The sequence below is a fragment of the Poecilia reticulata genome, linkage group LG7 (assembly GCF_000633615.1).
Source record: "Poecilia reticulata strain Guanapo linkage group LG7, Guppy_female_1.0+MT, whole genome shotgun sequence".
Lineage (NCBI taxonomy): Eukaryota > Metazoa > Chordata > Actinopteri > Cyprinodontiformes > Poeciliidae > Poecilia > Poecilia reticulata.
In genome coordinates this window covers 27,559,681-27,585,965 of record NC_024337.1, presented here as the reverse complement: position 1 = coordinate 27,585,965, position 26,285 = coordinate 27,559,681, and the positions used below count along the sequence as shown (strand labels likewise).

Genomic DNA, 26,285 nt, shown 5'->3' with positions numbered 1-26,285 from the left:
TTTAATACTTAAGTATTTTTAAAAGCCAGTACTTTTTTACTTTTACTTAAGTAAAATGTTAATGTGGTACTTTGACTTTTACTTGAGTACATTTTTGACTGTGTATTTGTACTTTTACTTAAGTACATTTTTGAGTACTTTCTCCACCACTGAGTTTAGTCATACAGATCATCACTAAAGTATGATGCCAGAACTCCTTCCAAAATTTTTTTTAATGAACAAAAATGTTTAGGCATATTGGAAACTATAAAATGTATTCACCCTTTGAGATAAATTGTTCAAATACATGACTTCATAAACCCCACCCACCCCCATTATTTTAGATGGTTTTAAGTACTTCGTTGCATAGCCAGGAGAAAAAAATCATATATTTTTGAATCTCCCTCCTCGGTTCTCATTGTTAAAAACCTTTGATCCCAACACTTTGACAATATTGTTTGTGTGTTTACGGCACTTTAAAAGTAAATTAGACCTGAGTTGTTTTTCTTGCTGGTTTACATCAATTTTATGTATTGTGGTCAAATGTTTTAATGTTCTGCATTAGCTCTGCACTGGGATTGTGCTTGCTGTCGTTTTGTGCTACCTTCAGTTTGATCACAGGTGAAATGAAATAGAAAAAAGCCAGGCACGTCATGTTCCCGTTTATCCTTCCCATGATGTTAAAGTACATAATTTGATTAGATCGCTCAAACAAACCATGCCTTCTTTTTTTCTTTTACTTTGTTATAAATATGGCAAAACAAGAGAAAAACTGCAAAGATTAAATTAAGTATCTGTGTTTGAGTATTTTCTCTGACTACTGATTTTCAGTCGCTGTTTTAGCGTCTAAATTTTCTTTTGTTTGTTCGATTAGCAGGACTTTATGTTTAATCCAGTTAGATTGCAGATGAATGAACACATTAATGGAAAATAACCAGGCTCATAATATTCCTCGTTTTCCCCTCCCATACCGTCCTGATCCAACTAAACACACACACACACATACGCACACCTGCTCTGCTTCATTTACTTTTTGCGTACTGGGTCTTGGAAACCATTGAGCCTTTATTTCCTGTAAATGAGTCACTGACAGTCAGACGACTATAAACATATTACCTTATCAGATGTGGACAAAAGTGAGCAGCAGCAAACATGTTGTCAGGAGAGAGAGCTGGAGGCAGCACTCCATCTGCAAGACTGGCTCCATTAGCTGACAAGAGAGATTAGCTGACCTGCTGACACACGCGCTGATCTTTACTGATACACATGGTAACAGACGCACGCACGCACGAACGCACGCACGCATGCACGCACGCACGCACGCACACGCACGCACGCACACACACACACACACATATTAAGGGAACCTGATACACTGTTACATTGGTGCAACACCCTGATTTGACCATCACAAAGCTTTTACTGGTCACAGATCTTCTTTCTAAATATTTCCCTTCTTTCATGTCGGCCATTAGCATTTTCCTCGTGTCCTTGTTGTTACAGACCACCTCCATCTCTCTCCTTTTTGTCTTTTGTGCACTTTCGATGAATTTTTTAGACTTTTTGTTGTTGTTGTCCCTCCGGTGTTGCCCTTCTTTCTCTTCATTGGTCATCTTTTTCCCCCCTACCTTTCTCTCCATCACTTTCAGTAATGAGTCCAGTCCTTTCTTCTTGAATTATTCACCCCTTTTTCGTCTAACGTACCTATTGTTTCTTAAGGGAGAAAAACATTAATAAATAAATCAAAGCATGTTTTTTTTTTGTCCTCTCTTTTTCCCGGTTCTGAGTTTATTGGTGTGAAGAAAGAGAGAATATGAGATGCCTACTGTGAATATTGAGGATTTTGTCATTTAAATTTGAGTAGGATGGGCATGTAAATTATGCATGCTTATAAATGCTTGAAAAAAACGTTCAGCTTCCAGTGCTACACGTTGGGTTAAGTAGGTGTAAACAGGCATAAAGGCTGTTGTTTTCAGTGATGCGTAAATGGGCGTGAAGCTGCCTTCAAGGTGTTGGCCTGTCAGTCGGCTTGCAGCAGCAGAGTGCGTACGTGTGGGCGCATATGTAAGCGATACCGCAAAACCCCCGTTAGTGACCATATGCGTGAATAAACTGAGTCTGTATGTACAAGAGTAAGAGGGAAGATAGTGGGGGTGGAGGGGGGGGATGTACTGTGTGGAGACGTTGTTGTCATGGCAACAAGGATGTAAAAGGGAGTGGGTGATTGCCCTTATGGCTCTTTTGCCAACCTTTATTTTCTCCATGTTTGAGCCACCCTGCTATTAGCCCTTAACCTCTGTCCAAACAAACGGGGCGGTGGCCGCTCACTGGGGAGGGCGTGGGCTTTTGGAAACGAGGGGACAACACCACGAGGCGTGCTTTCACATTAGCGCGTTTGGCCCCGGTAGGCGTAGCAACGCGTCTAACCGCCGAGCTTATGCTAATAGCGGGTATTGATAAATGTGCTGTCTGTGTAGCCTGATTCCCGATAAGCTCTAGCTCCACGCTGTTTCTTCTTTTGTCCTCCTCCTTGCTGGGCAATTTCCATTTTCAACAACATGTCAACTTGGCCCTTTAAATAAAGAGTATCGCCGTCAAAGGGCGGGGATGCTAGAATCCTGTTGTGTGTTGCACTGCAAAAGCCTCGTTTCCATTAAAGTTGCAAATATTGAATTAAGCAGCCGGTGTTGTCTATTGACTGAGCTGGAGTGCTGCCGCAGCAGTTTATTAGAGTGATGGAGAGAACATGGGGCTGATTCAGAAAGGAGAGGAGGTGGGAAGCTATGAGATTTATTGTTGTTGGGAAATGAGAAAAGCTCTTAGTGTCAAACACCGAGAGGGCTGAGAGAGTCAAAGACTGATGAAAAGGTGACAGGAAAATTGGTTTGTCATCTCCTCAGATGGCTCCCATTTTGGGACTACTTTTAGACAAATGTGCACAAAATTAAAATGCGGTAATCTTCGCTGAGGTGAATGATACAGTGCCTTGTAGAGTAGCATACCCCCCCTAAATTTGTTCAGATTCTGTCTTGTTTCAATCAAAAACTGCATTGCATCCGTTTCCCCTTCCCTGCTGACGAGGAGCATACCCACAGTATAATGCCACCAGCACCGTGTCTCACTGTGGTAACGATTTGTTCTGTCAAACAAGTAGGCAGCAGCAGTAGCCTGCAGAACTGCAGGGACTAGAGCCAAATAGCTCAGTGAAAATGAGGCATGTCACATTTCTGAGACCTCCACAAAACAAATGTATTTATAGAGTTTGATTTACACCTTTGTGGGCTCTATGTTGGTATGTTTTGTGTTTGATAGGTTATGCTAAATTTAATATAGGGGTATTAGAGTAAATTGTTGTGAGTCAAAATGACTACCACACTTTATTTGCACTCACTACGGTTGCAATGTGACAAAATGTGAAAACGTCCATGGGGGTGGGACGTTTTTTTATTTATTTTTTTTTTTTTTGTTTTTTGTTTTGCCAGACAATTTGACATATAACTGTGTTCTTGTGGGGGAAAAAAACAAACAAAAAAACAAGCTGCAGGTGTTATTTCACATGATTTGTGGTATTTTTCTGCCGTAGCGACAAAGTGGGCCTGAGACTCGTCTCACTGTAACAGAGTCATGTATTAAGTATGACTCTGCCAGAGAGGAGGGTGAATGTGAGAGAACCAGACATCCACTCCAAAGACAGAGGAGCGGACGGTCAGCAACAGCCGTTTGAGGCTGAACCACATGAATGAATGGGAAGAAAATCCATTATGAATCTGGACGAATTCAGGGCAAATAGTGCTGACAGGAAGAGGATTTTTATGAATAATTCACTCTGCAAGGATCACAACCCCCTATTGGTATAAGCTTGTATTCAAAACATAATTTCTTTTTCTTTGACACTTACTACTTTACTTTTTTTTAAAGTAAGTATTGTGTTTATTATGGTTTAAATCACTCCATCCCTTCAATTTCTCTCCACTCGTCTCCTTTTCATCTTGTTTCTTCAGACATACAAACCCTCAGGGTACAACTCGGGGGTAAGGGGGGGCATGTGTTCATTTATTTTTTCTCCCCCTCTCCTTCTGTCCTGCATCCTCTCCTCCTTACACATCTTCACAGCTGGAGGTAGTTAATATTTAAAGGCAAGGCGTGACGGGTTGCGCAGGACCAGCGCGCGTGCTTGAACACACGTGCACACACATGCTCGCCCTGTAAATCCAGTCTCATTTGATCACAAGTGCGCCGAGGAGGGCTTTCAAAACCTACATTTGCATAATTTGCAACGGGGAGACAAAATATACTGGGCTACATTCATCGGCGTCTGAGCTTCGCACGTGAGGACGTGCGCTAATATGAATCAAACAGTGCGTGCGTGTGGGTGGGTTGGCACGGCGAGGATCAGATAATGTGCGAAACTCAAGACTTGATTGGACTCTTGAGGTTTGATCTTGTGTTTCTGCTCAGACGAGAGAGCCTGCGAAGGACCCAGTGTGCTCGGCAACGCCCAGCATGTCAATTTCACGTTAATGAAGACATTTTGTTGCGGAAAGACGGGAGCAAATGGGTGGCAGAGAAAGCGCACTCTGCAGTGTTGCAAATCAAAGCCGTGCGAACAATTTTAAGATTTGTGAAATTATTTTAATGATTCTCTGCAAAAAGAAAAAATGTAAATTTATATTTAAAAAATATCCCACGAGACTCTTTGATACTTGTATATTTTGACGTCATTTCTTCAATAAATGGTAAATGAAAATTGTAAATTAGCAAAATTACCATCGTTCTGTCGGTCTGGATAGTGTTGGATCTGTATAAAATGCAAAGGAGACAAAACTTAGTAGTTAATCTTTGATAATGACAGCAGCAGCAATTTGATGTGAAAAAGGCCTCAGAGCCTGACTTAATGAAGCATCTGGGAAATTGACTTGGTCCATTTAGCTATTGTGATACATGAACCATTGGCAGCTAATCTTCTTTCACTCTGGGTTCCTTGTGAAGAAGAAGAAGGAGAAAAAAACCAAAAAAAAAAACAGCCACACCTTCAGATTTCAACGCGTCTGCCCTCGCTTCACACTCTTCCAGTGGCTGAACAATTTTCTGATTGCACCGTTTGACATTCCAGCGGTGCTAATAGTTTTAAAAAGCACTTAAAAGCACCGTCAGGTCACCAGAGCCCCAGCTGCATGCAGCCATCCCACGCCTGACCTTTGACCCAGTCCAATGAAGCAGGTAACAGTGCTGAGATTGGATCATTGACGGCAGCGCAGCAGTTGCTCGGATAGAGAGAAGTCGGGGCAGCTGCTTCGATGTCGGTGTCTCGCCCCTGTGATAATGGAGCAACCTTCTGGCTTCATGCCGCGCATGCAGCTCGGAAGTTGTCTGTGCGTGTGTGTGTGTGTCTCGGGTCACATCAGTCTGGGCAATCAGCGTGTTTGGGTTGTCCTTGTTACATAGCAACGCTCTTTCACGTCGCAGTCATTTATTTCTTCCTCCCAGGCCATTATAGTGTTCTCCTTTACTGCTCCTTCTCAGCACTGCAGGAAGACCGTCTCAGGCAATGTCTGCCCCCCTGACTGAAGCCCACTGAACCATGCTCTTTTATCTGTGTGACAGAGGTGTGTGTGCCTGCCTGCCCTTCTTCCTTTCAGACTGGGTGTTCATTGAATGCAAGCTTCTTTGTTTGTGTCTGTCTACAAGTGTTTAGATCTGACGTTTGTTGCACATTTCAGTTCCAGTTTTGGTAAAGATCTGACCTGATTATATCAGTTTTTCATCTGATTCTGCCTCACGGAGCTTAACATATCTACTACCACTGGTATTGGTGATTTATTATCTATATGTAGAACAGAGGCGAAGTCACACAGTGTGTGTGTGTGTGACAGAGCTGTTACTGTAAAACTGTGTTTTTCTAACCTAAAAGAAAGATGGAACAATTAAGGAGATGACATTTTAAACTTCCGCTCTATAGTGAGAGTTTTATATTGACGGTTAGCATGTTTAGCGGGGTTAGCATCAATAACTGTAAACAGCAGTCTCTGTGTGTATTCGCTTGAAAATGTGGGAAAAAAGTCATATGTACTTTTAACCCCTTTTCTGAAATTAACATCATGCTGTCAACATCTCCAAATCCATCATGTTCCGTGACAGACAGAGGCTGGAAGCTCTGAGGAAGAAAACAGCACATTTCCTGTAATTTGTCCAAAACCTCCTGTTATCATTTGAAGTCAGCTCCTAGATTGCACCTTCGAAAAATGAGCAAAACATCGATGTTCTGCTGTTTGTAACCTGAAAACGTTAGCTGTGACACGATCAGTAATGCTAAAGTACCCAATGGCAAAGCAGCTTTAGCTCACATGTCAGTCTTTGCTTAGAAAAACAAATACAAAACAGAAATAAAATCACAGAATCATATAATTCATATAATGACACATTTTCTCCACAATCTGAATTTTATTTTCAAAACTGCCGCATATGTTAGAGCAGTCTGTGTGCAACCCTCCACTAATATGTAATGTCATGTCTTTTAAATATGAGAGAGATAGTTTCCACCAAACTGTTGGTTGGAGATTTTCCAAAGATGCCTGTGTCGGCTAGAAAGCGTTTGAGAGAACCCCTTGGTTTTAGTGTGTTGCCAGAAAAAAAAAGAAAAGAAAAGTTTCCTTCCTCCCGTCTTGTTTGCATCAAATTTCACTTTGTCATCTAGGTTTTACTCAAAATGCTTTTTTAAGCTATAATTTTGCGCTAATCCTGAGTTTTTTGGTAATATTTTCCCTGATTACAGACACCACTCGACTTGTCTGTGCATCTCTCTGTGCAGCTTGAGCAACTTGAGTCTCCTCAGCGACGCGTGATTGGCAGGACGACAGCCGCTATGCTGCTAATCATTAATAGGCATCTTACTTTGCTCCACTCAGCGTTACCTCACAGTCTCTTTGGAGAGGGCTAACAGGCAAGTTCACACCTTAAATCAGATTAATCCTGGAGTTAAACCCAAACTAGCTCTGCTGCGTTTATCTGCCTCTAAAGGCATTTCGGAGATGCCGATTTAAGACTAATTGGCTGCTTGTCTCCAAAGAACAACGGCTAAAGAGGCTTTAGTCTGATGGAGAGACTGGGAGAGAAGAAGAGGACAAAGGAAAAAGTGAATGATGCCCTCTAATTGCAGGATCTCGCATCATGTGTGTATGTGGACTGGAAGGATGAGATCAGTGTCACGTTTGTTGCCTTCCTCTCCTCCCGTTCTCCTTCCATAGCCTCATCTCGTCTCTCCTCTCCTGTTCTCCTCAACAACCTCTCCATCCACTTTTTGTCAGTCCTAAAGTCCTCCTCCCACCTACCCCCCACCTCTGCGTACAATTATTCTGAACGGCAGGCGAGTGAGTGTAATGCCTCATTTAATCCTAACGCTGTTAGTTTAAACTGCCTTATTAGGGGTTTAGCTCCTGTTTGTTCTTTAATTTAATCTGATTTGTCTCCCCGTTATAGAAGAATCCCACATTTCTCATTCTCTTTCTCCTTTACTTTCTCCCATGAGTGACAAATAAAATATCAACAGTAATTACTGTGGCAGCCATTACCCACTCGATGAAAGAAAATGAAAGATAATCACCACTCTCCCACCTTCTTCCCACCCTCGGTGCTCTCTCATCATCTTCACCTCTTCTCTCTCACACCTTCTCTCTCTCTCTCAAGGTCACCCCTCTCTCAAATGCTGTGGCGGTGCCAAAAAACCAGTGGTAATTTGAGCCAAAAAATCCCCTCCACTCAGCCTGTGGAGCTGTCAAACAGTCCCTCTCTACCCTCCATGTGTCTATTACTGCCACTTTCTTTTGTCTCACATGCGCACGTCTTAATCATGGTGTGCCAAAACAGCTCGCCGTGCGTGATACCGAGCAGTGTAAACAATCAGCAGGCTCGCTCCACGTGGTGCCGCAGGAAAGGATAGCCGGCTTGTGGCCCCAGTTCCAACTGTACAGATGGAGTATGGATTGAGTCCCAGGAGGAGAGGCTCGCCTCGCTCCCTTTGAGTGATAGCATCTTTATCACATCTTTCTCACAGCGCTGCCACCCAGACGTGCCGCTCTCCTTTCGTGACGATGCGACGCGGCTCTTATCGCTCAACCGCTCGTCAACGGTTTGTGCGTCCGCCCTGTGGAATATCAGATTTTGGGCGCTTCCTGCATTTGCCTGCGTGCTGGGAGCCTCTTGTTGTGGTATTCTCTCCATCTGTCCCACTGAATGACCTCTTCACATGGTTCACTGGTCATGTAATCAGAAGAGGAATGAAGGCTTTTTTTTGTGTGCGTGTCCTCGAACATGGACAGGTTTGGGACCCTCGTCGGTGACGGTTTTATTGGGATGTTCAGGAATTTTGAAGGGAAGTTTTGGTAAAAGGCTTAAAGTAGTGAAAACATTTTTATCAACTCTCTCGGTGTCTTCATACCAGATTGGATAATCAACCAGTTAAAGTGATCTTCTGTATTTTAATTTCATCAGGTGTTCTGATCTTGCACATTTTCCGTCAGTCAATGGACCAAGAATAGGATCAGAATACAAAATAAGTAAATAATAAAAAGAGAATTTGGTTTAAAACAAAGTTTTCACAAAATAATATGCAACAAAATTCAACCATATGTGAGATTTGATCATTTTAGAGACTCTTCATAATTCATTAATGTGCTCATCATACACAACTATGGAGAAAGATAACTTATTAAAGTATGATTTGTATTAAAGTACCAAATGGATGAAAAAATGGCCACATGTAGGTTTAAAATGGGTTTAGCAGATGGCTAAATGGTAATTAACTCTAAAACAATTAAGCACACAGGAAACTGAAACTGAGGAGGTTGGTTATTTAAAAATGATCTTGTTGTATGAAACTGAAAACAAAGAATGCTTCCAGTCAGGCAAATGCTTTAATGAGCCTGCTTCGAAAACCTTTAAAAAACAATTCTGCAAATAGAATAGGGGAAAATTCCTCCTTTAGCATTTATTACAAATTCTTCATGATGGATGGTGCCAACGAGGGTCACACAGCTGGTCATTGAGTTTAGTGCGCAACATTTTCACATAAGGTCAAGTTGGTTTGCATTTTTTTCACCTTAATAAGTGAAATGACTATTTAAAACTCCTTTTATTTTCTAAATTAACGTTTGTTTGACCTGAAACATTAAAGTGAGAAAACAAACAAAAAAAAAAGAAACCAAAAATAGGCAATCACAAAGTAGTCAAATGTTTTTCTTACAGAACTGAATGTAAACTCTAGGAACACAGGAGGAAAAACAAACTACACAAGATAAACATGTTTTCAAGCTTACCATGGATGAGTAAAGTAATCATGAAACAGAATGTGAGTAAATACAAGAATCTGCCTTAAAAAAATAAACCTAAAATGATCCAAAACTGAAAACTGTTGCAACAAAGAGACTAAAGTTCTCCATTTCTGGCAGCGACGCTCATCGGCTTCTGCATAAATAACCACCCATTGGAAACATCTGAAGGGTCATATTGTTCAGATGAGCTGATTGCTGTGTTTATGTAGATTTGAATGCAGGTGAAACATTAACTTCTTAACCTTGCTATAAAGACAAGGTTGAATTAAAACTATCCCTTAATAACTCTGCGCCTCAGTCTGACCACATGCTGCAGAGTCATTTTCTCTCATTCTAACACATGGCCCCCCTCTCTGCCCTGCCCTCTTTTTTTCCTCTTCTCCTTCTCCCTCTCCCACCTCCACCCCTCTTATCTGTTTCAGCCTGTAGACAGTTTCCTGCGGGAGGGTGTGGCACTGATTTAAAGCCCAAACAGGAGAGACAGAAGGCCAGCAGGACCGGAGACATATGAAGCCAAGCCAAGACCTCTAACACGTGAAGCACATCCTGACACCTGCTCACCTCCGGCGTGCGGCGTGGTTGCCTCTGTGAGCTTTGCACTGTGAGCAGGTGGGACATTGATGGCACTGTGAGCGATGCCTCACATGCAGCGACAGCAGGTTTGCAGTAGGGGGCAGAGCTCCTCCCACCTCCTCCCCCGTGTCCTAGCCCTCCTTTCCCTCGCAGTCCTGCCCAGCCGGGCAGGCATCGAAATGCCCTCCAACTGTGAGTACCGACTGATATCATGACATCCAGAACAATAGTCTGCTAATGCTGGAACGAGATTAGCTCGTCCTGTTAATTGCATTGTTGATTCGTCAACGCACACCAATAATGATCTTTAATCATGGCTAATTAGAGTAGATGAACTATGTGAACATGTTTCCTCCTCAGTAACTTCAGTATTTAGAGGAAGAAAAAAAAAAGAAAAGAAAAGCTCTGAATACTACTTTCAGGGGTATCTCTGCTTAGCGCTCGTCTGGACCAGTGGCGTGTGTAATTACTCTGTAATTGATCCCTTCATACCGCATTGATTAGTCCCTCTATTGATCTGGTTTCCTTGGTGAAACCTGTTTGAAGGGAATTAAATCAACAACTTAGTTACACAACTAAAATCCAGCGAGCATTTTCCATCCACCCCCCCCTCCCCACACACACACACACCAACCTCCTCATCCTATTTCTTCCACCGTCTCGATGTAATATGTGGGCATTAAAATTACAGCTGAGCTCCGGGCCCGGAGGGAAATTGATCTTCATCTCCTCTGCCGCCATTGCTGCTCCTGCTGCTGGCCAACCCACCGCATATTGGTTCCTCTGCTGGTCTTGTTGTTTTTTTTGTTTTGTTTTTCTCCCCACTCTTAATCAGTACAAGTCCCAATCCTTCACCACCTACACACACTTTGAAATGGTGAGAACACAAACAAAGCAAGTGCAAGTCCTCACCCGAGCCGAGCCCACATGCACCCTTCAAAAAAAAAAAAAAAAAGATGATGAAACGCGGTGATTTTTGTCATTAATTCCCAAAGGAACAAGGTGACGCAGAGGTGAGGAGGCCAAAGACGATGAAGGGATGATGATGAGGAGGGAAAAAAGGGGGATGGAGGTGGGTCAAACGTAGGAATGGGAAAGGTCAAGGTTTCTCCTGCCTTTCAATTAGGGAACCTCTAACATGTCGATTAGAGTTACTGAGGCAGCGATCATGATCAATACAGGAGATGGGCCTGAGGGAAACTGATAGGGCTATCTATCTATCTATCTATCTATGTATCTATGTATCTATCTATCTATCTATCTATCTATCTATCTATCTATCTATCTATCTATCTATCTATCTATCTATCTATCTATCTATCTATCTATCTATCTATNTCTATCTATCTATCTATCTATCTATCTATCTATCTATCTATCTATCTATCTATCTATCTATCTATCTATCTATCTATCTATCTATCTATCTATCTGCGTAACTAAAATATTTCCTGTCTTTTCTTTCACTCTGCCCATCTCTTTGGATGGACAAACTGCACAGGGGACAGTAAGTGCTTTTAACTCTCTTGCTGTTTGTCTTGTATTAACGAATGTACTGCCAAAGTTCATTGTAAACACCTTCATTATGCCAGAGAGGCTATTTTCCATCCTGCTGACAGCGGTGCACTTAAATGAATCTGGCATCAGGGCGCGCATTAGCCGTGTTAATGCTCGTGTGCCGATCCACGTGAGGCTATGCTTCGGGGGGGGAAAAAAAAAAAAACACGAGCCTGTTTGAGTTTGTGGGGGTTGTGCTTTAGTCTCGTTGGCTCTCAATAGGTAGTTTCCCTCTAGGAGTAAGCAGGAGAAAGTTTGAGGAGCTGGCAGCAGGGCTGTCAGATCAAAAGCTTGAAGAAGGAGAGGAGTTAAAGCACAAAGCAGCAACTTCACTCCTCCTCCTCTTTCTCTTCTGCCAATAGTGGAGCAGTGCCTACAGACTTCACTTCAATTTGATCAGCTAGGAAAATGGGATTATTTTCTCCATGAGTGGGAATTCTTTCATTAAATTCTCACAGTCTTTCCATCTGTCTCTTTCTGAATTTATCCTGTTTGTTTTATTTGTTTATCTGCTCTGCCGTTTGTTTTCCTTTTGGACTTTCTATCCTCTCTGACTTTGGTGTCTTTTCCTTTCCCTGCTACATCTGTTTACCTACTACTCACTGGAATCAACCTTAAAACCTGTGTATTTTACTTTAAGTCAAGCTAAAAATGACCCCCACTATCAAGCATTCACTTCTATTTTGCTGGAAAAAAACACTATTTTATTAATTTTGGTTTATACTGTATATTTTCAAAGTGACGTCATAGTTATTCCTTGTCGCTTTGGGTGGATTTCTCACATCAATATTAGCATTTGCACAACACTTACCGCAGGTCCTAAAATAATTAGTGCAAATTACAAAGGTGAGTGGCTTACTCGAGATCGATAGTTTTCCCGTTCCTCAAGAAGCAAGAATTTGTGTCAATAAAAGTGTCCGTGGCATCTAAATGACAGGTTTGTGACCAAGATTGTCAAAAGGCTGTCATGCTTTCATCGTGAAAATTCACTCTGTGTTATAATGCAGAAAAGTCCGATTTTGTTGATACTACCTGAGACGGAGTTTGATACTATTTTCACAGCCACTGACACCGAATACGTTTGTTTCACATTTTTACTGCAGTTCTCACTTGCTGTAAAATGAAAGTAGCTGCAAATACAAATTCCAAATGAATTTGCTGCAAAATTGACATTTAAATTTACATTTAAAATCTTTCAATGCTTTAATATGTACTGTCAGACATTAGACCAACTTTTTAAAATTTAACAGCTTAGTAAGATACTTCCAATATTTGTCCTATTGGTCCTGGGTAACAACCTGTGGTAATTACAGTTTCTATAACGAGGCCTAGGTTTGAACAACCACTATATATGCATAGTCAAATCAGAGGAAGGTACAGTAAAGCTAAGTAAAAGCGTAGACTTTCTGGATTAATGTGCCTTCCTTCAAATTATAAAATATTTTTTGGAACACCTTTGTAGCCTGTTTTATGCTTCTTATCCACAGAATTAACAATTTCTGCAGATCCTGTGTGCATTTTCACAGGTGCAGGTTGCTGAATCAGACTAAAAAGGACAAACTTACCTAATATACAAAAAAAAACCTTTAGCTCAGTGATCAGTTTCTCAGCTTTTATTTAGCAAACACAGACTCTACCTCTGTCTTAATCAGAGTCTCTAATGAACACATTTTTTTTCATTATCCCTGTTCCCTCTCCCCACAGGCTCTTCGCTTTCTTAGTCTCACGGGGAAAACACTGTGCCATATATCCTCTTTTTCATTAACTCTCCTCCCTACATTACGCATCAATTTCCTCTCATTGAAAACACATTTTCTCTCCTTACCCTGTTGCTCCTGCTCTTTTTTTCTTGGCCCATATTTCATCTCTTTGTGTGTTTCAGAGCTTTGTCAAATGATATTGACTCAATATACTAATTGGCATCTGCTAAGCAGAGAGTGGCTATTATCTGGTCAGTCTTTGCTGTGTGTGAAAACTCTCCAGTCCCTTTTTTTTTATGTTCGTGTACCGAACGAGACGGCCCGTTTGAACTAATTCTTGTATTGGTCCATGCAGACAATAGGCCTCCTCAGATCACCACACACCCGGAGTCTGTCACAGTTTTTAGCACCGAGGACCTCGTCATGAAGTGTGAAGCCTCTGGCGTCCCAATGCCCAGGTTAGTCTGCACAACCAGATCCATGCAAACACATAAACATGGTGCGTCTGTGGTGCTTTCCAGAAGAATTCATGCTTCTTGAACTTTTCGATGTTTTACTTCATAATAAAATCGACAGCCTCAATTTTATTGTGACAGACTATTACGAAGAAGTTTGTAATTGAAAAGCAGCAAGAAAAAATTCATGGTTTTTTAAATTTCAGTAAATATCTTTGAGTAAATGTCTAAAAAAAAAAAAAGAAAATAAAGTGGCTTGCCCTTGTATTCAGTCGCTCTTCAGGTAATTACAGCTTCAACCATGTCATTGTAGCTTTTGTGTTGAAAGTCCCTGCAGAGCAGGAAGTTGAATCTCCAGCTCAGTCTCAAATCTTTTGCTGCTTCCAGCAGTTTTTTTATTTCTTCCAGGATATTCCTGTATTTTGCTTCCTCTGTCTACCAAGAACATTTGACCTGCTGCCACCACCACGTTTCACAGAGGGCATAGTTTGTATTTTTATCACACATGTCGACCAAAATCCTGGATCACTAAAGTTACTTACATCAAGATTAAAGTCAGCAAAGGGAAGAAGCTGGAGAGCAAGAATCTGCTGAACAATATAATATATGTTTTTGTCAGAAAAGAAGATAATAGATTTTGATTGTAGATTGATGGTAGCAGTTTCTACAGATGGACCCTTTACAAATTAGGTGATTTCTTTTATTAAGCAAAATTTTATTTTATTTAGGGGTGTTAGAGTAAAGGCAGCTAAATATAAATGTGTGCATTTCTAAAAATTCTCAAAACCATCTTTTTTATTTCAAAAGCAAATTATGTGTCGCTTCTTGTGGGCCAATACAAATACATTTAATGTGACAAAACATTAAAAAAACCGAAATGTTTAAGCGGTATTGGTTCTTTCGGTAGACACTGTAAGCCTGATGGCATAATAACTGCAGAGCAGCTCCGCTGATCTTTTCAGGAAGCCGAGAACAGTGACCTTCCCTCTCCTTGTTCGGCTGACATCTACATATTAGCATTACACGAAAGCACAGCTTCTCCCAATCAGAGTTCTTGTTTCAGCAGAGGATAAATGTCATTAAGCCCTCGGGCGATCTTCTCTCTCGGAGTGTCTGAGCTGCTCTGAAGTGGGAAAACTGCTCCCATCGCCGAGGAAAAAAGAGATGAATATCGCAATTACACACAGCGCAGGCCTCTGAGCTCCACTGGGGCGTCCCGTGTACATTTCACAGAAATCCATTTGTGCCCTCAATTCCACTGACATCTTCTGTGCATAAATGACTGCTTTCTGAGACTTGAAAACGACTGTGCGACTTTGATGCTTAAATGATCGTCATTTCACTGTCTCTTTCTCTTTCTGCTTCAGTTTCAGTTGGACTAAGGATGGAAAGCCATTTGACCCAAGTGCTGACACAGAGCTTAACGTTACAAAAAGCTTCGGTTCGTTCGCCTTCTCCACGCTCAGTAAAACTATGGACACCCTGAAGCCGAACCAAGGCAAATATGTCTGCTATGCCACCAACAAGCTCGGGACGGCTGTGTCGAAGGAAGCCATCCTCAAAACTGATGGTAAGAAGTTCCTTTTAAAATCACTCAAATCACAGGAAATATATTTAGAAATTCGAAATTTAGCTTCGCCATTGTGGATTTATGAAGCTGATTTTCAAATCTCAGAGTATAATCAGAGGATTATCTTCCTTTTGCACAGAGGTCAGTCTGTAGGAAGAGTTCAGGCTGTGTCACTCAGAGCACACACAACAGAACCACACTTTTAAAAAATCTCTACTTGACTGATGTTTTTAAATGAAAACAAAGCATTGTAAATGAAGAGTGTCCAAGGTGTGGCCCTGGGACCATTCACAGACCCTGAAATGGTCCTGCACATCCCCCAACTGCAGCTCAAGAATGATACCATCTCTCCTCACTGCAGTAAACAGGAAAATATGCAACACAAAAGTAAAATGAGGCAAAACCATTTATTAAACTAGGCCGACCATATCAAGTGTTCACAAAGAAAGAGAGATCCTTATCCCGTTCTTAAAGCTGATTTTAGACAAAGATGTTCTCTAGATCAGCAATCTACCCCACTACTCTATAGTAAAAGAATACTATACAGGAAAACATATGACACCCCTGTGTTTCTTAAATCTACAGTGATTTATGTGTCTCATTTCATCGTGTTATATGTTTAGTGTATTGTTGGACAAGGTATAATCGTCAGTTCTCAGAATGTATTTGACATCTGATAACAATCAGCTTCACTGGGAGGGTCTGCTCCGACTGACTGTTGGATTCAGAAGGAGAGTCCAGGTCATGGAGGTGTGGCCCAGGTTTGATTTGGACCATCAAGTTGCTGAGGAGGTCAGCGAGGTTTGGTTTTCTAGGCCGCATTTGTTTTCCGGATATGGGAGACAATAGTGTATGTCAATGCATTTGGTGGGGAGTTGCTGATGGGAGTATGAAGTGTCCGGATGCTTCTAGAGGGCATTCCAGTCCTTGCACACACAAAGCAAATGATGTGTCTCCATTCTGCGAGCTGGACTCTGCCTACTGTTTCTGATCCTGGTTGTAATGTTTCTGTTGTAAGAGGAGGAGGTCTGGTTTGGGAACCTTACCGTCTCCGCTTTCCTTTTTAGGAAGTGATGAGGTTTTGCTGCTGCTGTCTACAGTTCATGACCTTTTGTTTTCTGGATAGCCAAACGACAGAGTGGTGTGTGATTTTTTTTTCCCCCTTCTGATCTCTTTACTGCTGTGGCTCAGGATGTAAGGAAGTATCGGATAATTCATTTTTGAAATAGCCGTGTTGTTTTCAGTGTGTGGCCCTTTGGCTGCTTTGACTTTACCGATTTGTCTTTCTATAAAACAAAAATAGCCCACTCCTGAGCTACGTTATAATCACATTCAGGGACGCAATTATCAACACGCAGATGCAGACAAGCCCTGAGCCAACGAGGACCTCTGAACATCCATCCACCTGCCTGACTGGCTCTCTCCTGGGCGACCTCCTTCCTTCACAGTTTCCCTGACAACGGTTTCCTGAGAAACACTCTTGAGTTGATGTCATGTGATGCGCTCTTCAGTGGCTCCTGTGGGGTTATGAACACTGAGCAGAAAGGAGAGAGAGATGGAGATCACACACCCATGACTCACATATCTCACTGTTGCGTGTCTTAAAGGCAAAAAGAAAAAACGACCTGCGGTCTTCTCTGAGGATTCTGTTATGGAAATTCAGAAATAAGAAATTTGTCTAAGATGACGTGTGATGAGGATTGCCTCAGGAAATCTTCTCTGTGGGTTGCTGTTTGCTTACCACCTGTTTTCCACACAAACTCACCTCTGTGTATTTATTCCTTGTTTACCTCGGTGCAGTCCCCCCTACGCAGCAGAAGCAGAAGGAGAAGGCGGTTACTGCAAAGTCTGATGAGGGGAGCAGCATCGTGCTGAAGTGCAACCCCCCTCAGAGCTCCATGGAGCCCATCATTCACTGGATGGATCAGAGTGAGTTCGTTATCTCCAATTTTATTACACATGCTGGACTAAAAGGGACTCTTACTGTGCATGCTCATCATTTGCAGTCCGCTTGTATCATGTCTGTGAAAAATGCATAATGAATTTCCAAAGTCATTTCTAAAAGATGTCGGAGTGCATTGCAAAGTTGGAAGGACAAGTTCTCAACACCACTTTGTCATTTATCTCGCAATTTTTTTATGCTCGCTTTTACAAAACCAAGCCTTTTAAGCGCCTCAAGTTATTAGATTACTTCACGCTGTCTCAGATATACTGTGTCTTTCAATCGTTTTGTTCTTTTTCCTTTTCTTCAGAGATGCACCATATCCAGCTGAGTAAGCGGGTTGTGGTCGGAAAGGACGGCAACCTTTACTTTGCTCATTTGACAATGGATGACAGCAGGGACGACTACACCTGCAACGTCCAGTACATGGTGACACGCACCATTCTGGCCCAGGAGCCCATCACTCTGAAGGTCAACCCCTGTAAGTATCGAGGTTGACTCCAGCAGAGGTGGAGGCGAGCTAAGCAGAAGCACTGAGCCAGAAACATGTCTTGAAACTTGCGGCTAATTTAATAAGGGGATCAGACCAACAAGACCAGAGGTTTGAATAACATACTTAGGACCTAAATATATGAATTTGACAAAGGTTTTTTTTTTTCTAGGTTTCTTTAAGCATTTTATCATTTGCGTTCCGGTTAAACTTGCTTGGATGGCCAGTCCTGGTCATGCTGGCTATTTTTTTTTTTAAATGTCTTCCACTTGTAGACCAATTTCCACACACCGGAGAGGTTAATTCAAATTATTTTGAGACCTCCTTAAATTCCCTATCAGACTCATGAGTTTCTACAAGCTCATATCTAAGCTCTGATCTTACTGTGGCGTTCATTCTCACTTCAGCAGTCGGGACAAAACAACATTAAATGTTTAAGGTTTAAACAAGGCAAACCTTCAGATGATATCTTTATCAATAATATGGTACTTCCTAGTTTTAAGTGAGAAGTGGCTGTAACTGCTTTTTTCTGTTTAAACAGTGCTTATATTTTCTGAGTAGTTATACCATTTTTCTCTTCTTTAGTGGTTTTTAAATGTTTCAAATGGACATTTGCAGTTTGTTGTGTGTTGAGCCAAAGTGTGGTGGCATGCTTTCCTGAACAAAGCCTTCGGCTAAATCTGCTGGACGTCCCATGATCAGCAGGGAGTCGATACCTTCTTAGCCCGATTGTAATGAGATGCAGCTCACACCGAGAGGCCGCTGCAAGCATCTGTGGCTCAACTAGAGGTCAGAAAGATGAACATGTGTTAACATGAGACCCCTGTTTGTAAATCTGTTGCTGTTGTAGGGGGACTTGTCCGGCTCGCTCTCCAAACCCCGTTTCTCCCTGCAAGGGAGTGTCAGCAGAACGGAAGAGGCTGCAGTGTCAGCAGAACAGCTATCTGAAAATTGCCCATCCATATGCATGAGTGTTTCTCTTTGTCTAAATGCATATCCGCTTCTCTTTGTCCAGCCAATTCGGTGCTGCGGAACCGTAGACCACACATGATGAGGCCTGCTGAAGGCGAAAGCACGTACCAGGCCCTCAGGGGCCAGACGATAGAACTTGAGTGCATTGTTCAAGGCCTGTAAGTATCTTTATATATGCCTGGCAACATATGCACCTTTGCCTCCATTAAAGAGAAAAATAAAGCTGCTCTTTAAAATCAATCTTTACTGCCAATGATGCCCATTTTTCCATCCTACTCTTGACTCCATTTGCTCTTGTGTCTCGTCCTTCCATCTCTTTCATACCGTGGATACCTCCGTTTCTGCTGGGTGTTAGCACTTTTCTTCTGCTTTTCCTTTCTCCGCTTCATATCTTCTTCTTTCCATGTCCGCTTTTATATTCGGCCTTTAACAATATGTGTCTTGACTCTCCGCTTCTTCAGTCCAACTCCTGAAATTACGTGGCTGAAGAAGGAAGGTGAGCTGGATGAATCCCGGACATTCAAAGAGATGTTTGACCGACGCCTGCGCCTCAGCAATATCTCTGAAAGTGACAGCGGCGAGTACCAGTGCATAGCCAAGAACACACAAGGGAATGCCAAACACACCTACCATCTGAAAGTAGAAGGTGTGTCTCACTCTCTGCTTCTCCACAGACACGCAGTCCAGAGACTGTGGAGCATTGGTATTGATATTTGTCAGGTGTATCTAAATAAATTAAAACTTTACAGAAAAGTAAAACTCACACTACACAGTGATATAAATAAATACCAGTGGAAAATTCTAATATTCTGAGACACTTAGTTCTGGAGTTTCATTTGTTGTGATCTGTAATTATTAAAAGTAACAGAAATATACACTCTACACGTTAGTCTGTGTGCTCTTTATGTATTTCTTTATTTATTTTACCAAATTTTTTCTTTGTTAGGACAAACTCTCTAAACTACAATGCTTTAGTTTAACCTCGCACGCTCCATATATGTGCTTTGCAGCCGCTCCATATTGGAAAGTGATCCCAGAGAGTCTGATCTACGCTCCGGGTGAAATGGCAAGGCTAGACTGTGCAGCAGAGGGTACGCCCTCTCCGACCATCAGCTGGACCAGGAACGGAGAGGAGATCTCAGGTCAGAGGAGACATCCCACTGAACCATTTTCAACTTCCTGCATTTTAGATGTACTGAGATGTGTGACTGCTTAACAGGAACTGACTCCAGACATACTGTGATAGCGAAAAATGCATCATTGATCCTAAATACTGTCGACTTTGAAGACACAGCTGTCTACCAGTGCCGGGCCTCCAACAAACACGGCACCATCCTCATCAACTCCTACGTGTACGTCATCGGTGGGTGTTCATTTTTTTTACTTATTGGTAGTTTAATTTGTATAAATTGTGTGCATTTCTGGAGGAACAAACCTGCTATAATTGAGAAGAAAAATACACATAAACAGTCCTGTGAAAAAAATGTTTAATTGGTTTTTGCTTTTTATTGTCAGGCTTAAGGTTACAAATTGTTAAAAATCTAATATTAGATAGATTTAACCAAAGTGAACACCATTTCAAATGATAACAGTTTCAATATGAATATTGGGGGACAGGAAAAAAAACAAAAACAATCCAAACCCACCTGCCATGTACTTGTATTTCAACATCATCACAAATTAAAAGAATATGGAAAAAAATAGAGAAGGAAATAAATCACAAGTGATTATAAATTTAAAGAAATTAAAATGACGATATTAAGCTTAACATTCAACATAAAGAAATGGGGGCTGGTGGTGGATGGAAATAGGGCAAATAATAATTAATAGTGAAATATGTATACCTAAAAATCTGTCTAAAAACAAATTAAGAAGTAAATATTAAAGAACTGATTGAATTAGCAGTAAGGTAAACAATTTAATTGTAAATTTCAATTATAATGTACAAATAAATTCTTATAGTTTGAAATTAAATATATATTTTAATTTATGAAATACCATAATGAGTCTTGTAAACAATTTTTGCTGTGTTACTTTAATGAAACATGTATTCTTTTATGCACTTGTTTACAGATGCATTTTGGCAGGTTTGGTCCTCCATAGTCATGACTCTGTGTTCTTTCAGAACTGCCTCCGCAGATCATTACAGATGACAGGAAAGTGTACGCTGTCACTGAAGGCCAGAGTGCTTCACTGGACTGTGAGACCTTTGGCTCTCCTAAACCTAAAGTCATATGGTGAGGCGAATTCCTGACGACTTTATTTAAAATTCTCCAGTGACGTTCTGTGGGCTTTTATATCTCATTTCGCAGCGTTGATGTTATTGCGTAGGCAGCTCTTCATATGCATAAATTAGCAGCCAAATGTTGTTACATCTGGACTGTGACTGTGAAATCTGTTAGCTAGGCACATGTCCAACCTGGCTTTGTTTTTTTATGTAAAACAGGCAAAGTGGTGTTTAAACTGGTGAATTCATTGGAGTCGCTGAAAGGCCTAATTTTGTACTCAGCTTGCCAGTTTTCTGATGTGTTCAGGGAGCGAGGGGCATCAGACCTTCTGGATGATCCCAGACTTCAGCCACTTCCCGATGGAGGGCTTCAGATTATTAATGTCAGCCATGATGACGAAGGTCCCTACACCTGCTCGGTTCAAAACTCCAATTTGACAATTATCGCCGAGCTGGAGGTGTTCAGTAAGTCAGGCACACGCAAACACACGGCCACACATGGTGGCCATGCAACCTCCTTCAGCTTGACTCAGCTTACTTTCGTCATTTCTTCACATTCTCTTCCAGACAGGACGGTGATCCTGACACCACCTAGGAACCAGAAGGTGCAGCCTGGAAACACAGCAATCTTTACATGTGTGGGCCTTTACGATACCAGACTGAGGATTCCTCAAATCCAGTGGCGAAAGAACAACCAGAAACTGATGGAATCCCCCAGTGATGAAAAGTGAGACTTTAAATCTACCCGTTAGAGCCCAAGATCATTTAGGATTGGACTGATTTTCACATTTACAAGCCTTTCTGTCTTCTGCTAGGGTTGCACTGTGCTTTAAACAGTGTAATTTTGGATACTTGCAGAAGTATCCAAAATTTAAACAAGGAGACGCCACATATCTCAGGGGTAGAGCAGACTAACACAGACTTCAATGCACTTATCCCCTGGTCATTTGCAGCATGTCTTCTTCCTCTCAAGCTGTTGTTAAATAAAGACCACTAGAAAACCTTAAAAAACATCTGAATTATGTTCCTATAGTTACAGGAAAGCTATTTGCAGTACAGTAATTGTTGGAATTATCTGTGAAACGTGACTAAATTATTCTCAAGAATTCATGGATTTGTAGCAATTTGCTATTGTCTGCTTTTAGCCATTACTGGGGATCCACTGCATTACAAAAACAAGCTTTTCTTTTTGTTTGTTTCCATTTTTTTTTAGTCATTTTGTAGCTCTAAACAAGTTTTGTTTAGCTGGAGTTAAGGATATATTGGCTCTTGGGGTTATGAAGGTTGCTGACCCCAGCATGGCCAATTGAGAATCTGTAGCAAGATGTGAAAGTGTATACTCACAGATGCTCGCTGTCCAGTATGACTGAGCTGGAGCTATTTTAAAATGAATGGTGGGCAAAAGATTTCATTCTGTAGATGTGCAAAGCTTGCAGCTGTAATTGCAACCAAAAGCATTCTACGAAGCGTTTACTCAGGGTTGCTGCAAACAAATGAACACAGCACAAATTTTTACAAGGGGAACGAAATAAAAAAACAACAACCAAAAAACACTTTTTTCTGTTAACTCTAGTTTCTTTAGTCTCATATAAAAATCATAAAATGATTCTGTGGTTCATGGTTGAAGGGTAACAGCCTGAAAAACGTGCAACTTTTACAAAAAAAAAAAATGCTTTTTTCCATATTTGTTAAAACTGTCACCATGTTGTCACAGTATGTTATGACAGATAATCTATGAAAAGATCGATCTCCTCCACCTCCTCACTGAGCCACAATTGCCCTCTGAAGAAATCCAAAAATGACCAATCAGAGCCAGGAGGAGTGTCTTAGCGCTGTCAATCAACCCTAACGTTTGCTGCTAAATGTATTAATGGAAGAGAAACGGCTTGTCGTTACAGAAAAATTGCTTATCAGCCATTATTGGTGGCCATGCAAACTAGCCTGAACATTCATGACAGGCTAAGCCAGCTGCAGAGTAGCGGAAAAAAGGGGGCAAAGTCAGGGAGGATGAGCAGCACCACATGGAAAGGTGATTGACAGCACTGAGACCTGCCTCCTGGCTCTGATGGGTTATTTCTAGTCAGCACTGGGATTACTTTCACAATTATCTGCCTCATAACATATTGTCACGACAAAGTGAATGTTTGAACAAATATGTGAAAAAAAACTTTTAGGGGAGAGAAACATAAGCATAGCAATAATGATTGATACATTTTCCCAGATACACATTCGATGGGGCAGAATTCATAATCGCTAATGTGGAACAAGACGATGAGGGAGTTTACACCTGTGAGATCATCTCTTCTCTGGACAAGGTCGAAGCCAGCGCCACGCTCACTTTATGTGGTAAGACTGCAAACCGGCAGTGTCTTCAGCTGAAGATTTCAGTAGCTATATTTCATATTATTTTTTCTCTCATTTACAAGAGTGTCATGGGCTAGACAGCAATTTTAAAAACTAGATGTAGTGCGTATACAGATACATTGTTTACACTATTACTGGCGTTTCCCTCAGATCGTCCAGACCCTCCAAGCCTCCTACAGATCTCTGACCCCAGGCATCGTGCAATCTCTCTCAGCTGGACTCCTGGAGATGACCACAAGAGCGCTGTTCTAGGTTTAGTACCAATACAAAAACTTAAGCTCTGTTTTTCCACTCAGACATTCAATCCATGTAGTCAGCCATCTTTCTCTCATCTTTACTGTTGCATTAACCTGAAACTACCAGTTTACTCCAGCCTGTTTTAATGACTTGCTTCACGAGATCGTAGAAATCAGATACCGATGCACTCAGAGTCTCCCGTCACTGAGAAGTTTTCCCTGACCGTCTGTCACTCCACAGAGTATGTCATAGAGTTTGAAGACCAAGATTTGAAGGAGAGGAGCTGGGAAGAGTTGATGAGAGTCGTAGGCAACCAGGAGCACACTGTCCTCTCCCTGTGGCCTTACATGTCCTACCGTTTTCGGGTCATCGCCATCAATGAGGTGGGAAAGAGTGACCCTAGCAAACCCTCTGAAGTCCACAACACGCCAGCTGAAGGTGACATATCGCGATTTCTGTTGAAAAAAATGTTAAGATCAGATGTTTTTATTTTTTCATGATGTGAAGTACTTTGAACAGCATTGTTGCCTAAATGTGTTATACAAATAATCGCGATTGATTAAATCCAAACTCTACCTAATTTTTTGTGTTTATCCACAACACAGCTCCAGACAACAACCCACAGAATGTCAGGAGTGAGTCCAAAAACCCAAATACTCTTCTCATCACCTGGGAGGTACAACTAATACCTGAGTGTGCTGGTATTTAAAAAAAAAAAAAAAAAATTCCTCAAAAAAGGTCTTGTTTGATGCCCTCTATTTATTTTCTTGCAGAAAATGGACAAACGTAATTTCAATGGAGCTAAATTTGAGTACAAGGTGCTGTGGAGACGATCAGTGGGCAGTGGACCTAAGTGGCACGAGAGGAAAACAACCGAGCCTCCGGTCATCGTTGATGATGTTGGCAATTTCTCTGCTTTTGAAATAAAAGTCCAGGCCATCAATGCAATTGATGCTGGACCGGAGCCAGACCCCGTTATTGGCTACTCAGGGGAGGACGGTAAATTGAATAAAAGATACATTTCACTGACAGAACCCTGAAAAAAACCTTTTCATGTTTTGTTCGGACTACATCCACAAAGCTGAATGTGTTTTGTTGGAATTTTATTTAACAGACCACCACAAAGTGGTGCATGATTGTGAATCGAAAGGAAAAGTATTTTAACGCTGAAGAACAAAAAAACGTGGTGCGTGTTTGCTTTCAGCTGCTTTTACGCCAATGCCCCTAAATAAACAATTAAATCCACTTGAGTTTGATTTAATCTTAGTATAAATCCGACTGTGACGTCCTAAGACGCTTATTAGAGAACACGAGTACCAAGAATAGCAACAGCAAAATGTAGAGAAGGCACCTAAAACAGAGTTAGGTAAGAAAACTGTTTCCCAAGCTTTGATGTTTCGGTTGTATCACCTAAAGATGAAAAGAGTGTGGCACAAGTAACAAGTACAAGCTTATTAAAAGCTTTTACTTGGAAAGAATTCATCGGAAAAGCTCCCTGGATGCTTGTTTATAACTACGAAGGAGCTGCAAAGATCCACAACTCAAGTTTAAAACGTTTCCACAGGACAGGAGTTGTACACTTTAGAAATCTGGATGTTTTTAGAGCGGGAAGAAGAATGCCGTAATAAGTCCTGTTTGCAGTTTGTAACAAGCCAAGAGGCAGAGCATGTGGAACAAGGTATTCAGATCAAGATGGTCAGATGGTGCCAGTATTGATGATCTTTGATCATCAATATTATCTCATGATACAAATCTTCTTTTGCAGTGAGGAAGCTGATCAGAGTGAGAGGAAAGGTAGATGGAGATGACTGCATGAAATGGTCAAAAAGTTCACACTCTATATGTGAGCGTGAGAGAAAATGTGGACTCTAAAGTATTGACTAAAGCTGAACCCAAACTTACCCCAAACTTTTAAGATATTTAGATTTAAGGAAAAATAATGAAAACCATGTTTGATGTGCCTTTTTCTTCCACCTTTCCACCTATTTTTCCTGGTCAAATCCCAATAAAATGCACAAAACGTGAGAAGGTTCAAGCTGGGTGAATATTTCTGCAAGGCACTGTGTGTGTTTTCGTTTAATTGTGGACATTGGCTCTTTGTCCTGACATTTGTCCCCTCACATTATCTCCCAGTTCCCCTGGAAGCTCCGATAGGCGTGGGAATCGAATTACTCAACAGCACTACGGCCATCGTGACCTGGGCAGCTATAGAAATAGAGTCGGTCAGAGGACACCTGCTGGGATACAAGGTGCTACCACTCCTTGGTTCAGAAAAGTTTAGTTCGAATTGACCTCTGAAAATAACCCATAACTTCCATTTGACGTGACTGATTTCGTGGTACCAGATTTACCTGAGACGGATGGGCTCCAGGGGCCACCGCCAAAGCCGGAGATCCACGGAGGCCGAGAGCACTGTGGTGGAGGAGACCGGTCCCAACGAGAAAATGAAGACCATCAGTAATCTTAGGCCGTACTCCAGATATCTCCTGTCTGTTGCCGTCTTCAACAATAAGGCGGAGGGACCGCACTCTGAGCCTCTGCCCTTCGACACAAAGGAGGGAGGTGAGGATGAACGGCGGCGGGTGGAGGAGAGACTGGCGACGAGGCTGAATGGAGGGCTTTGATCAAACAATAAAAATGAATCCTTTTAAGCTGAGCCCTTTGTAATCAGGTGTTGTTTTGTTGCTGCCAGAACCCGGTCCTCCCACATCCTTGATCCTCGACAGCCCATCAGAGACGGAAATGACCCTGCACTGGACGCCCCCAGCCCACCCTAATGGGATCCTTACTGGCTACCTGCTTCAGTACCAGCGCAGTAAGCATAAATTACACTGCATCCCTTTGATTCATGAGTTCGTCTGTACGCAACATGAAAGATGCACAGCTGCACAGC

At 41.7% G+C, this 26,285-nt stretch overlaps 1 protein-coding gene across 1 annotated transcript in view; it reads left to right on the top strand.

Moving 5' to 3' along the window:
- The window catches only part of l1cama (L1 cell adhesion molecule, paralog a), a 52,016-nt gene that overhangs the window by 18,955 nt on the left and 6,776 nt on the right, over positions 1 to 26,285 (top strand). Inside the window, exons 2-22 of the mRNA XM_008413625.2 lie at positions 9,728 to 10,070; positions 11,380 to 11,385; positions 13,491 to 13,593; positions 14,958 to 15,160; positions 16,961 to 17,089; positions 17,413 to 17,583; positions 18,608 to 18,722; positions 19,026 to 19,210; positions 19,575 to 19,706; positions 19,784 to 19,927; positions 20,690 to 20,801; positions 21,099 to 21,256; positions 21,359 to 21,518; positions 23,013 to 23,137; positions 23,306 to 23,407; positions 23,633 to 23,830; positions 23,998 to 24,068; positions 24,166 to 24,391; positions 25,526 to 25,641; positions 25,738 to 25,954; positions 26,085 to 26,207. Of these exons, the coding sequence (XP_008411847.1) occupies positions 9,941 to 10,070; positions 11,380 to 11,385; positions 13,491 to 13,593; positions 14,958 to 15,160; positions 16,961 to 17,089; positions 17,413 to 17,583; positions 18,608 to 18,722; positions 19,026 to 19,210; positions 19,575 to 19,706; positions 19,784 to 19,927; positions 20,690 to 20,801; positions 21,099 to 21,256; positions 21,359 to 21,518; positions 23,013 to 23,137; positions 23,306 to 23,407; positions 23,633 to 23,830; positions 23,998 to 24,068; positions 24,166 to 24,391; positions 25,526 to 25,641; positions 25,738 to 25,954; positions 26,085 to 26,207 (2,926 nt within the window). The 5' untranslated portion in view covers positions 9,728 to 9,940. The remainder of the gene's footprint in view (positions 1 to 9,727; positions 10,071 to 11,379; positions 11,386 to 13,490; positions 13,594 to 14,957; positions 15,161 to 16,960; positions 17,090 to 17,412; positions 17,584 to 18,607; positions 18,723 to 19,025; positions 19,211 to 19,574; positions 19,707 to 19,783; positions 19,928 to 20,689; positions 20,802 to 21,098; positions 21,257 to 21,358; positions 21,519 to 23,012; positions 23,138 to 23,305; positions 23,408 to 23,632; positions 23,831 to 23,997; positions 24,069 to 24,165; positions 24,392 to 25,525; positions 25,642 to 25,737; positions 25,955 to 26,084; positions 26,208 to 26,285) is intronic.